Raw genomic sequence first — 13,315 nt, 5'->3', positions numbered from 1 at the left:
GACTCTTCAATGACATTCAATGACCCGACATGGGATGAGGGACACACATGGCTTAAATACACTGGGAAGGTACAGGTGATTGGACACAGGTGGAAACATTACCAGCGAGGTGGAGGAGCAGGTGTGGCTCGAGCACGACAGTGCATGGCCAAAACCGAGTGTGACTCGAGGGCGGATCTGGTGGACTGAGGCTCCACAGTTGACTGCTATCTGGGTCGGTCCACTTTGGTGCTTCGTTCAGAGTCATGAAAATCGTCAAACTTGAATATAATCGCCGTTCAATGAGGTCTATGGTTTTCTTTACACTGTCTCTACATTGAATGTGCTAAATTAGAAGTAGACACTTGCAATGAAATGGGACTGTATGATGTGAGTAATGGACGGAGTTAGAGAAAAAATAAATACAGTAGTATTCTGCAAATTTAAACAGTAGTTTTTTTCCAAGGCGTCACTTTTTGCTATTTTTACAGTATGTAACTGAATTTACGAATAACAGGTCAACACTCTAAACAATGTTTTTAAAATTGTGACAACAAAATGATAATTAATATAATGGATTAGAATTGAATTACTAAAGCTTTGAGTAAAACATAGTGAAAACAGTAATTCATCAATGAGAGATATTTAGCAAATCCAAATCAACTTCACAAGGAAAATGTATTCATGTTTACTTTATATCGTCCAAAGCAATTTATAATAACTAGATATTTGGGTAAAATTGACTTATATTTACAGAATAAAAATGTACTTACATTTACTGAAAAAAATAACTACTCACATTTATTCAACACATTCCCATTGCCATTCTGGACCTAAATTAATTGTTGAGTTGGTATCCCATGACTTTAAATCTACTCAATAATATTACTATTCACTGTGTTGCTATACGTTATCTATGTCTAATTCCCTCAATTTATTTTGGTGTAATAATGAACTTAACTTAAGCCAACAGATCATCATACATAAAATGTACGGCAGGTTAACCTTTATTTGTGCAAATTTGTATTAATACGTACAGGAACAGCTGCATTAAATAAGCATGGTTTGTATACATTTGAACAATACTAAAGAAGCAATATTTAAAATAATAGCAACCCTGAAACTCAACTCCAGAAAAACAACAGGCAATCCTACACTTCTCAATATCGTAAAAATATATTAATCAAGCATTGAACAGTAACCACATATGAGAGTTCCAACAGTAACAACAATTCCCTTTTTCAACAAGGTTCCATTATCTTAAGATAGAATCCCATTTTTTAGGTTTCAAGCTATAGGGGACAGCTTTGAACTGTCCAGCTCCAGGTAAACTTTCTGGAAAACTTTAAATGGGTTTCTTTGAATTTAAGATTGACTGCATACGCAAATGCAACCAGCAGACAGCAAGCCCCTGGAAAGTCCCTCAGTTTAGTCAGAACTTTTAGTCGGTCCAGCACAATACCAACGTCTGGACTCTCTGATGTGTTTGTCTTGTTTATGTAGATTTTACTCTTTTCCATTGCAAGGTCCTGTGAAACATGGTCTTTATCAACGAGGATGTGGGTTACAGACGGTTCAGCCAAATGTTAACTTGAACTTCGATACATTGACAAATATCTTATTCTACATTCAGTAACAGGCATGGATGGTGTAAGATAATTTCTGGAGCTCTAAGTCTTCCAATCCACAGCAACTGAATCGCCTCAGGCTCTATATTAAAGTGACTCTGCTTTGTCAATAGCTCTAAATTCAGTCAGTTGGTGTAATGCCATTGAGATGGCGAGCATGCAGTGACAGTCTCCATTTCTGCAGTAGTATTAAACAAAATCTGTCATAGAAAAAAAAGGTCATACATACCCAGTGGACAATGATTGTTTACATTATCATCAATCAATTTTGCCACAAATGACTGGTAAAAATAACAATATCATTGTATGTTGGGATATGATCATTACCTGACGTGACGGGTATAGAGATGACAGAAAGACTCCTTTATATGTCCACAAGTGCTTCCACTTACATCATACTCTTTTATGTGTTGATCCATCAATTCCACAAGTTAGACCCCGAATGGGTGCATCTCTGCATGGTCGTGGTAATGCTCGGGTTGCTGAAAGTCCAAAATAACAAAAATAAACATTACGAGTTAAAATCATGATCTAAGACTTATATTGTTAAAAAAAAAACTTGATGTGCAGGAAGTCAATCATTAACTTCACAAACATTTTACAACCTGATTGTTGCAGAGGTGTGTCGCAACACCAAACACCTAGAGGCAGAAACATCTTACAATGTCTATGGATGAAAGGTTTCATTGGTTATTCTCATATAGGTTTTCATTAGGTTTGTATATATATATATATATATATATTCAATACTCAACATAAATGCATGTAAGCATTTCATATGTATGTGTATATGACACAGAAGTAAACATTTATGCGCGTGTAAGGGTTTCAGACTAGTATGTTTTATATAAGCATGTTCATAGGTTTATGTATGCAAGTTTCATATGTATGTGCAAGTGTCTCAGTAGTTTGTGTGAAAGCATTTCACGTAAGAGGGTCTCATTAGTACGTGTAAGAGTGTCTCAATAGTTAAGTCCTAAAAGGCCCCTCATACGTAAGAGTCTCTGTGTGCTTCCTTAACACGCTTGTATATTAATAATCACAAAGAAAAAGCTCTGTGGTTTCATATCAATACCACAAACTTGTGGGTAAATGTAATTTCATTAAATAAAAGAGTACTTTTAGCTGCAATGTCAAATCACGTCTCACGTTTCCACGAGATTAAAACAATCATTCTTAAGGTTTTACTGCTCGCCCCCCCCCATTCATCTGGGACATAAGAGCAGCCTGTACCTGGGGGAGCCGGCATACAGGCTTCAGAGCGGAGGGGACATTCCACAGCGGGTTGCTGCTGGGGAGCTGGGCTGTAATTGGACGCAGCTTTTCAGGCTGCCTCTGTAACTCCCTCTGGCTCCAAATCCAGCGCAGGTCTCAGTTGGAGCGGCGGTGAAATATGAACAGATGGCATTTTAATGATAAGAACGTTGGGGAGAAAAGGAAGAAAACAGCAGCCAGAGCCGGGGGCGTGGCCCACCCTTAAAGCTCAGATGGCGATTGGCCGCTTAACCGGAAGTGTTTCCCTACCAAAGTCTGTCTCAACCCCCCAAAAACACACACACACACCCCTCGTCAATGTGTGATCACTCTCTCACACACACACACACACACACACACACACAGTAAAAGCCGCTCAAGAACGAGGGATGAATACCACTTTTGCGCAAGCTCCAGAAAGTGCACCAGCAGGCGATCCATTATCCGGCGACACCTCGCTTTCATCCGCCGCCAAGTGCACACGGGAAGCCCACACCGCGAAGCCTCTTCCAAAGCCCGACCACCCCCCCCCCCCTCTCCCTGGCCACATCTTTCCCCCCACCACCGTAGTCACTCGGCGACTGGACCGGCGGTCCGAAGAATCCAGCACACGGACAAGTGCCCTGTTTCAGCGGCCGTGCCACCCGCGTCATCGTGGATGTTTCCTCCTGGCGGCTGCCACATCTCCGCAACACGCTATAACGAAACCTCCCTTTGCTCTTCGACACCACAGCGTTCATGGTACGGCGATCTCCAAAAGAAGAGGCCGTCTCAACAGCACCGGAGCCCGGGAGCACCCCCACCCACCCCGCACACCCTGCGCCATGCTGCAGAGTTTGCGCTACTTGTCCGTGAGAGTGAAACGGTTGGCTGGCAGCAATACGAGACCACGGGAAGGAGGTTTCTGGGATGAACGCCGTTCGGTTGCAGTACCAGAGCTATTGGAGGGCCAATTGAAGCATCGCGAAATGGGGCAGCTTGGTACCAAGTCCAGAACCAGCAGGTGACAAAAAAGAATAACCTTTAAGAAAGGGAATACTAAAGGACGAATATAAGTTAAACGCGGATTGATACGGGAAGACATGCGGAAGAATGAGTGTTATCCGAGATATTTACACAGATTTTCTTTTATTTTTAAATTAAAAATTGTACTAGAATTTATAAAGATGAACTGAGAAGCATTTTTAAAGTCTGTGTGCTTGACTCATGCAGCATAAAGGAGTGCGTTTTATTTTATAGACCCGTGATGTAGAAAATACACTGAAGTTATAATCCATACAATTCCGCAATTAAAGTAGGGTCATTGAAGATAAATACAAATATTTTAATCAATACGCAGTTATTTCACCTGACATTTCACCTGAGACCAAAAGCAGAGATGAATTGTTGACATCTTAAGTTGATTTTTAAAACTATAGTTTCAGTCAAAACTACTGCAGCTCCTCTCAAATGTTTTCCTATGAACTTTCTGACCCAAAACCACAAGAGAGGATTCAGCAGAGACAAGAACACGCGTAAAACGCGACTTCGGCGCGCAGAGAAACGTAACATAAGATGCAAAGTTCTTATTTATTAATTGAAATTATTTTACCGCCTTTATTTCACTTCTTCCATGTCCACCATCCAATTCCACGGGTCTGAAATGAGACTGGATAATGTAAACAGACGCAATGCTGTGCGTTTTTTTGTAGCTGTTGAATTGTTTAAACGGGTTATTTATCTGATCTGAGAGCCGTGAAGTTCTGTATTGCTGAAAATACGCATGTCTAATGATGATGCTAATAATACCAATCAGTATTATAATTATTAAAAATAGGTGAATTATAAATACTGTCAACGTCACTCTTCAACAGTATACTGTTGACGTAGTATTAATAATCCTATCAATTCTATTGGCATTAATAATACATAAGATACAGGCTAAAAGACATGACCATTTACAGTCACAGTAGGAATGAAGCACAATATCGATGTGAGATCTTGAAAGAGATTAATTGTGTGATCTGGTATTTTCATCGATTTTGACGCGTCTCAGAAAACAATCATCCATTAGCGCATTTTTCCGCATTTAACACATGGGGTTTAAATTGGCGAGACTTCGGTAAAACAAGGAAGGAAGCCTTTGTGTTCTTAAATCCACATTTCGGAAAAATAACAGTATGAACTAACGGGTCTTAGTATATTTGTTATATGTTCATGTCCACATATAATCATCTAAACTCTTTTTAAAAGTTGCATTTCAAGAATGGTAGAAATACGTTACGTTGATTAATTTCATTGTACTATCATTGTACTATCAACCAATATTCATGTTAAGCTATTTGTGTTATTTTTAAAAATTTGGTAGTATTTGGATTTTTCGTATTTCATCTGTTTTTTAGTTGTTCATTGTTTTTCCTCTTTTTTTCAAACTCTTTAGACGATCTGTGTCGACTGCCCTGGCCGTGGGCACCTTCTAATCCGTCAGAGCAGAAGAGGAAGTGCAGTCCTCACACCAAGCCTCAGACTCCGAGGCTGGAGCTGCCACTTGTCTGTAGACCCGACAGCGCCCCTGGAGATCAGCTGCAGCGTCGACCTGGTTCCGGGGGCAGGCGACAGAGAACTGGAGCTGTGCGGAATAACCCGAAAGTTCTATCCAGACTTATAAAGAAGACGACGACCACCTAAAACACAGAGAGTAGGAACAACCGACACGGGATTACTACTGTTTAAAAGACACTTTTTTGTAAGCAAAACCGCAATTTTCTCAAGTTTTTTGCTATTAAGTTCTATGCTGTTTCTTTTTATTCTTCAGCCATTCAAGTGGAAAGAAGGAATCAGTCATTGAATGTGTCTTTATTGGTTTTTACATATTTCATTTGCCAACTGAAAAATGTACGAAATGTATCAATTGAAATTGATTACGAACATACTTATTGGAATCAAATCCCACTATGTATGTTCTTAATTGTGAGATCCCCCCCCCCTCCCTCGTCTGTCCTTCTGTCACATGAATGTTAATAACTTGTAATGCGACAAATAAAATATATAATAATGACTGAATTTGCTGCAAGTGCTTCCTACTTTAAATTCGATAATGACTAATTTTAGGTATGCATTTGGCTCACCTTCATGCCACCACCTCTCTTTCCTTAATTAAAAGGTTCAGGAACGTTTCAGCAACACAAGCACATTATATCAATTCTATTCCATCAAATACAAGATATATTTGATTGAATTTCTAAATTTATATTTGTAAGAATATTGTTGCTGATGTTATAGTAGGGCCGTATCAACAGATTCCCTTATATACTGAAACTGTTGGTGACAGTGAAAATGAGAAGTACCAAACTTTATAGAATACTTTACTTCATATTTACAACTGGTCTTACAGCTCACTCCAGTCTATGGGAAACAAAATAGTGGTTGAAGACCAGGTTCAACAAGACCAGGCGCTTTTCTTTGGGGGGGGGGGGGGGGGGTAAATTACTGATCAAATCAAGCAATCTATAGTTAGTTTGTCAAACCTGCCTTTAGGTCGATGTAAAAGAAGAAAGAAAGTAACATCCTTTATCGATTGCCCTGTGGGAAATTATTTAACCCATCCCACCCATTGGGAGCAGTGAGGTGCCAGTAAAGGCTCCCAGGGAGCAGTTCGGTGTTAGGTATCTTGCACAGGGACACTTCGACATGGGACATAGAGCAGTCAAATTCGAACCACTAACCCGGACCAACCCTGGGGTTCCCTGCAGACCCTCTTCATTCCATGCGTCACTGTTGCCCCAAGTAAGGGATAGATATAGTGCAGGCAAGACAATTATTGATGCTACACTTTCGTTGCACCCCAAAATTCAGAACTTGAGTCTTGTTTAAAGCATCACATACACTGTAAAAAAATCCTATTTAAAAAAAAAAAAACTTTCAATTTTTACAGTAATTTTTCTGTTTTTTAAAATTGTGTGCAAAACTCAAAAAATAAAGATATTGTCTGTAAATTAACAGTCCAAATGTAAATTTAAGTGTTATGCTAATAATAACAAATTGTTTCTTTTTACGGAAGAAATACTGTATTATTATTACTTAAATATTTTACCATTTTCTTAAATTAAATTTAAAAAAATTACGATAAAATAACTTAATTCGAATAAAGTGCGAGAACCAACAATTTTACAGAGAAACACATTCATTTTATAGACTTGTCTTGTACTATTATGATGAAACACCTTTAATAGAGGGTATATATGTATATATACAGTATATGTATGTATATGCCTCAGAGTGCAGTGTTAAAAAAGCTGGGCAGGCACTAGCTAGTAAAAAGGGAACCACACAGATGTTTTATTTATTACTATTATCGATCAATTTACCAGTATTGTTTGGTATTTGTGGTATCATATTGTATTTGTTGTTGTGGTGACGGGGTGTGGTTAGCTCAGCTGCAGAGCGGAGACCGGAGGAGTGGTTCAGGGAACGGCCTGAACGGAAGGTAGTTAACAAGCAGAGCTAAACAACATCATGACTGATTTTCTCCCTTTAAAATCAGTGAGCAGGACTCGGAGGAAGAGAGGGACTGGAGCAGACGTTCAGGGGCAAGGCCAAGGAGCAGAGCAACAACGCCACGTACCTGCTAAAAACAAAATAAAATAAAGTCTATTGCTCAGTAGAACCGTGTGTCCGACCAACCTGGCGGTGGTAGCTCCAGCACAGCTACAGTAGTATTTTATTGAATTCTGGTATCGTAAGCATCGGGTATCATGACAATTGCAGAGGAGGTGAAGCACAGTAGGAAATGAAAGAAGAGACGAACAATAGAGAGGATAGTAATAAAAGCAAAGAGGGAGGACGGTGTGGCTTTCTCTGCAGATCGGAAGGCAACATTTGTGCAGCGCCACACTGTCTCCTGCTTAATTTCTCTCTTCTCTGTCTGTATGTCTCTTCCCCATTTGTCTCTCACTCTCCCACCTTTACTTCTTTAACACCGGGGTAATTGACTAACTACTTTATTGGTGGTTGGAGGAAGAGGAGGAAACAGTTGTGTCAGTGGTCTATATTAATGGATAGTGTGGCTTTACGGCTTCCCTTATTGCCCCTTATTTCCTATTGATGGTGAACAAAAGACACTGCAAAGGTCGCTTCGGCCTCCTGGAAAGTCTGCCTTCCTGTCCGTCTCATTGTCTTTTGATGGTCAGCTTTTGTCTCCCACATGGAGACCTGGTGGCTGAAAATCATTTTCTTTGGAGCTATCCTAAAACCTGCATTAGTTAGTTACTAGTTTTGTTGCCATTTGTTGGTTGAAATGTTGTCAGATTTTAAACCTGAACTAACCAAAAATATGTGTTCACTTACAAAAAGGCGTGTTGCCTCACAAGCAATTAGGCTTGTGGCCTTAAGATTGTTTAGTATTTGTGATGCTTAACTGTAACAGAGCAGGGATGTTTTTACCACATACTTATCAGTTTTGTTGCCTATACATTACCACATACCGTTATGCTTTAACATAAGTTCAAGCTAGTACTTTTTTTGCATAAATATAACTATACTTAACTGCCTATTTTAGGGTTTCTTGGTTTATGAAGCTTCAACCTGTGTCTGCCATCTGGGAGAACAATTTTCACATAAAATGTAATTTGTGGGATGCCGCCACACGCCCTGTAATTGTTTCATTATAAACAAGGAAAGACAGTACAGCAAGTCTGGAGGTAATGTACTTGCTTTAAAATTCAACTGCAATTTCATAATCAAAAACGTTTTCCCACTGCTCATTAGGAAGTCACTGTCTTATCCTGGTTGAGGAGTGCAAGGTCATAGGGCAAAGTATAAAATAACAACCAGGCAGATACAGTTCTGAAGGATGAGAGTTAGAGACACACCAAGCACTATTCATGACTCAAACTTTGTTCGTTATGTTTTTATTCATCTTAAGAGACCACACATTGTATGTGATTGGATCTAGTATCGCGGTGGGAGGACCTGCTCCTCTACCACGCCAGTTTAGGGCCAATAGGAATCTGTTTTATCTGTATCTAGATAATGTTTTCCGGATGTTAGTCAGTTGTTCTTCCGTCCTACGGGCTCACAGAGCTGCATCCTGCCTTTGCAAACGCAGCGCTGATACTTGACCTGACAAATAAATCCAGCAGAACGAGAGAAGTTGTTTGGCTGAAGTTTTGCAGACCCCAACCGGGCTTCCAAAGTTCTTTCAAATTCAGATGAACTGGATTTACATTTGGACTAGATGCAAAGACATAAAAAAGACCTGCATTGGGGTGTCAAACCAATGAAAATTGCAGTTAATCTAATCTGTAGTCATTTCCTTGTTCCTTGGCGGCAGCAAAGAGGACAAATTTCACACAAAACAAGACAATAGCAGCAGTAATAAGAAAGTAAAAATATAGTTATAGACAAAAATAACGTGCCAAAAACCATTGTAACTAAATGGAACTAAATAAATTCATGTATGTGTACACAAAGTGTATCAGAGTGGTTTGTCATCTTTATTGCACATATAGGCAACACGGTACAAAGTGGATCTTATATTCAGCAGATTTAGCAGATAAGTTTAATGAAATCTTAAGAGGTACAGTGACGGCTAATTGAAAATGTTCTAGGGATCTTATCAATTTCAGCAAAAATCCCAGGTGGATTTAATACAAAAAATACAAAACACATTACTACTTTGCAGTTACATATTTATTATTTAATCAAGCATTAAAGAATCAGTAAATTACACTTTGACTATCTTATTTTCTCACCCTCACAAGCAATTCAGAATAATATTATATATAACATAATATTTATATAAGGTAATAATTGGTGGACATAATACTGTATAAGTCCGCCTACAGGTGGGAGTCTGACCACCTGGTGACGCGGTGCAGCGAGAACAACCTGGAGCTTAACGCCCTGAAGACAGTGGAGATGGTCGTGGACTTCAGGAAGAACGCAGCCCCACCTTCCCCCCTCACCTTGTGTGACTCCCCTGTCACCACTGTGGACTCCTTCCGTTTCCTGGGCTCCATCATCACCCAGGACCTCAAGTGGGAGCTGAACATCAGCTCCATCACGAAAAAGGCTCAGCAGAGGATGTTCTTCCTGAGGCAGCTGAAGAAATTCAACCTGCCAAAGACGATGATGGTGCACTTCTACACGGCCATCATCGAGTCCATCCTCTGCTCCTCCATCAGCGTGTCATCCGGTCTGCAGAGAGGGTGATTGGCTGCAATCTTCCGTCTCTCCAGGACTTGTTCGCTTCCAGGACTTTGAAGCGGGCCAGAAAGATTGTAGCCGACCCCTCCCACCCGGGACATGAACTGTTTGTGCCCCTCCCATCCGGCAGTAGGTTGAGGTCCATTCTTCCCTTCGGAAGCCAGGCTCATCAACAGAGCCCGGGGCCCCCCTTGACTGACTCTGACTCCCATGTTCATTCATTCACTTTGTCACTTTCACTTGTCACTTTGTTTTAACTTTTGTGCACTTCACAGAGCACTGACACCTGGATCACACTGGAGAACACATCCACCACAGCTGCTCTCTCCTTAGCCTTCTCCTTCAGCCACACACCCAGACCCTCTGGCAGGGGTGGTGGCACAGGTTTACTCATTTCACCCAAATGGATCTTTTCTCCTTACCCTCTTTCATCCTCCGCCCCACTGTCTTTTGAATTCCATGCTGTGACAGTTACTCACCCGGTACAATTAAACATTGTTGTCCTCTACCGCCCGCCAGGCTCTTTGGGTCATTTCCTGCAAGAACTGGACATCCTTCTGTCCAACTTTCCTGAAAATGGCCCCCAACTCATCCTCCTGTGCTTTTATGACTCGACGGCCCGGCAAATCCACTCCGGCTCCATAGTTGTCAGAACCGGTGAGTGCCGTGAGAGCCACTCTGCGAGCATCGGAAAGAAAATGGCGTGAATACATACAACCCGACAACCTGCATGCGTTTCAGTCTCTTCTCTCCTCTTTTTCTGCCTCTATCTCTGCTGCCAAAAGCCCTTTCTCCCAATCCAGAATTGAGTCCTCATTTTCTAACCCCAAAAAACGTATTCTAGCTCTTCTATGATTTATCGCTCCTGTCCTTCTTTCTTTCCTCACCTGTGTGGGAAACAATGCTCTGTTATCTGGCTGTTTTCCCAACTCTCTGAAGGAGGCAAGAGTTAACCCCTCTCCTGAAGAAACCCACCCTCAACCCTTCTAAAGAAAACAACTACCGACCCGTCTCTCTTCTTCCCTTTCTGTCCAAAACTATTGAACGTGCTATCTTTAACCAACTCTCCTCCTATCTCCACCGTAACAACCTCCTTGATCTGCAGCATTTGACACAGTAAACCACCAGATCCTCATCTCCTCCCTTCAGAAACTTGGTGTCTCAGGCTTGGCTCTCTCCCTTCTCTCATGGTATCTCGATGGCCACACCTACCGGATAACCTGGAGAGGATCTGTGTCGGAACCTTGTCCTCTTACTACTGGAGTTCCTCAGGGCTTCATCCTGGGTCCCCTCCTCTTCTCTATCTACACCGCTCTCGGCTCCGTCATTTGCTCGCATGGTTGGATGGGTGCCTGCTTGACTTAGGCACAGAGGACATTGTGCTTTACACTCATTTGCTAAAAATAAACAGCAAAAGGGGGATACAGTAGACGCCATTCTGATCTGTGTTTCAAAGCCATCTGCAGCGATGTAAAAAAGAAACTCACAATATTACAGTTTTTCTCGATTGTTTACACACAAATTCTGGTACTTGACACACAATGACCACAACATGTAACTCATGCACCAACCCCCTGAACCAATTCTGCTAAACTACAAGCACAATGTGTTTTTTGATTTGTGTGTAGAGTTCTGAGAGTATGAGGCATGATTTAGGAAAATGTGTGTAAGCAATCGAGAAAAACTGTAGTGTCCTTACAGTTTTTCTCGATTGTTTACACACATTTTCCTAAAGCATGCCTCATACTCTCAGAACTCTACACACAATGGGCAAAACCCCTCAATACTACTGCAAGATTAAACTTTACATTCAAAACAATGTAATTTCTTCTCAAAATGGTATTTTGTCTTCAATTGACAAACACAAACCATCAAATGAATAGACTTTTGTAAGAACCAGTTGAACACTGATGTGCTCAATTTAAAACACTATGATGAATGGAAAACAATTCTCCATTCATCATAATGACTTAGACCTTTTTTTTGTTCAGTGTTACAGTGTCACACAGACCATACATACATACGTGTGTTGTAAAATATTTTAGAATATTGTTTTTGAACACAGAAATACATGGTAACAAATATATTTTATTTTCCCCACAAAAACAATGCACACAGTGTACATCCACAAAGTTGCACATACAGTGGTCTACATACAATACAACAGAAGAATTTACTGTATACAGTTACAGTAAAAATCTATGCTGTATCCTGTCTTCTGTTCTGGTCTGTTCCACAGAACCTCATCCACATCACAAGCAATGTTTTCCCTGGCCAAGCAGCGGGGGAAATATCGCGTAGCATGTCGAATCCATCCATAAAAAGCATAAATTGCTATATCTCCACATGCGTCTTCCATAGCTTAGAGAAGGGGGATATGCGTTTGTGGATTTTGGTCATACACTTTCCATCTCCAGGCAGAAAAGAATTCCTCCATAGCTTTGGTCAACTAAAGTGGCTCATCAGAGTTTACGGTCCTTGGCCTTCCTCATCCTCGTCCTCCTCTTACTCTCACTCCTCTGCTTCTGTTTCTAATGTTGTCATCCATTGCTCTAAAACAGAAGAGCTCACCTCACCTGATTCCTAATTGTAACACTGTGTGACAGGTGTTTTGCCCATGTGACGAGTCAGTGTGCATAGTAGGGCAATTGACTTTAGAATTTTGAATGACAGTGTTTTTCTTGTGAAAACAAATTTTTCTTCACGAAAATTGTGCAGAGAATGCAGAGAATTGTGTGTAGTGTTTTGAAAAAAAGTGTGTTTTAGAACTGCAATTTGAGTGTAAAGCAAGAATTGTGCTTGTAGTTTAGCAGAATTGGTTCAGGGGGTTGGTGCATGAGTTACATGTTGTGGTCATTGTGTGTCAACTACCAGTATTTGTGTGTAAACAATCGAGAAAAACTGTAATGATTTACGTTTTACATTTCTTTGGCGGCCTCTGTGTGGTTCAGTGAGGTCACTCAGTGGGAGTGATACCTCTTTCTTGTCTTAACCATCTTTGTCTTGTACGTTAGTGTCCTCACTGAACCACTCAGAGGCCGTCACAGAAATGTAAATAAATCATTAAATTATAACAGTCATACTGTAATTATACTGTCATACTGTAGTTAACAACCTTTTTCCCATGACCAAGACGAGACTAAGACAGGACGAAAACGGATCTTAAAAAATAAAAGCTATGACTAAATCTATTCTAACTTTCGTTAACGAGGCGATATGAGACGAAAATGTTGGTGGTTTTTATCATAGACAAAGTACGGCCCCCGTAC

At 40.6% G+C, this 13,315-nt stretch overlaps 1 protein-coding gene across 1 annotated transcript; it reads left to right on the top strand.

Moving 5' to 3' along the window:
- The first annotated feature begins 3,217 nt into the window (after positions 1-3,217).
- On the top strand, positions 3,218-5,866 carry LOC119220569 (uncharacterized). Its single transcript, XM_037476672.2, has 2 exons — positions 3,218-3,864; positions 5,281-5,866. Exons 1-2 carry the CDS (start codon positions 3,251-3,253, stop codon positions 5,318-5,320), a joined length of 654 nt encoding a protein of 217 aa, XP_037332569.2. The 5' UTR covers positions 3,218-3,250; the 3' UTR covers positions 5,321-5,866.
- The last annotated feature ends 7,449 nt before the right edge of the window (positions 5,867-13,315 follow it).

The sequence above is a fragment of the Pungitius pungitius genome, chromosome 12 (genome assembly GCF_949316345.1).
Source record: "Pungitius pungitius chromosome 12, fPunPun2.1, whole genome shotgun sequence".
Taxonomy (NCBI): Eukaryota; Metazoa; Chordata; class Actinopteri; order Perciformes; family Gasterosteidae; genus Pungitius; species Pungitius pungitius.
Note: the sequence above shows the minus strand (reverse complement) of the source record. Positions and strands in the feature narration are given on the sequence as shown.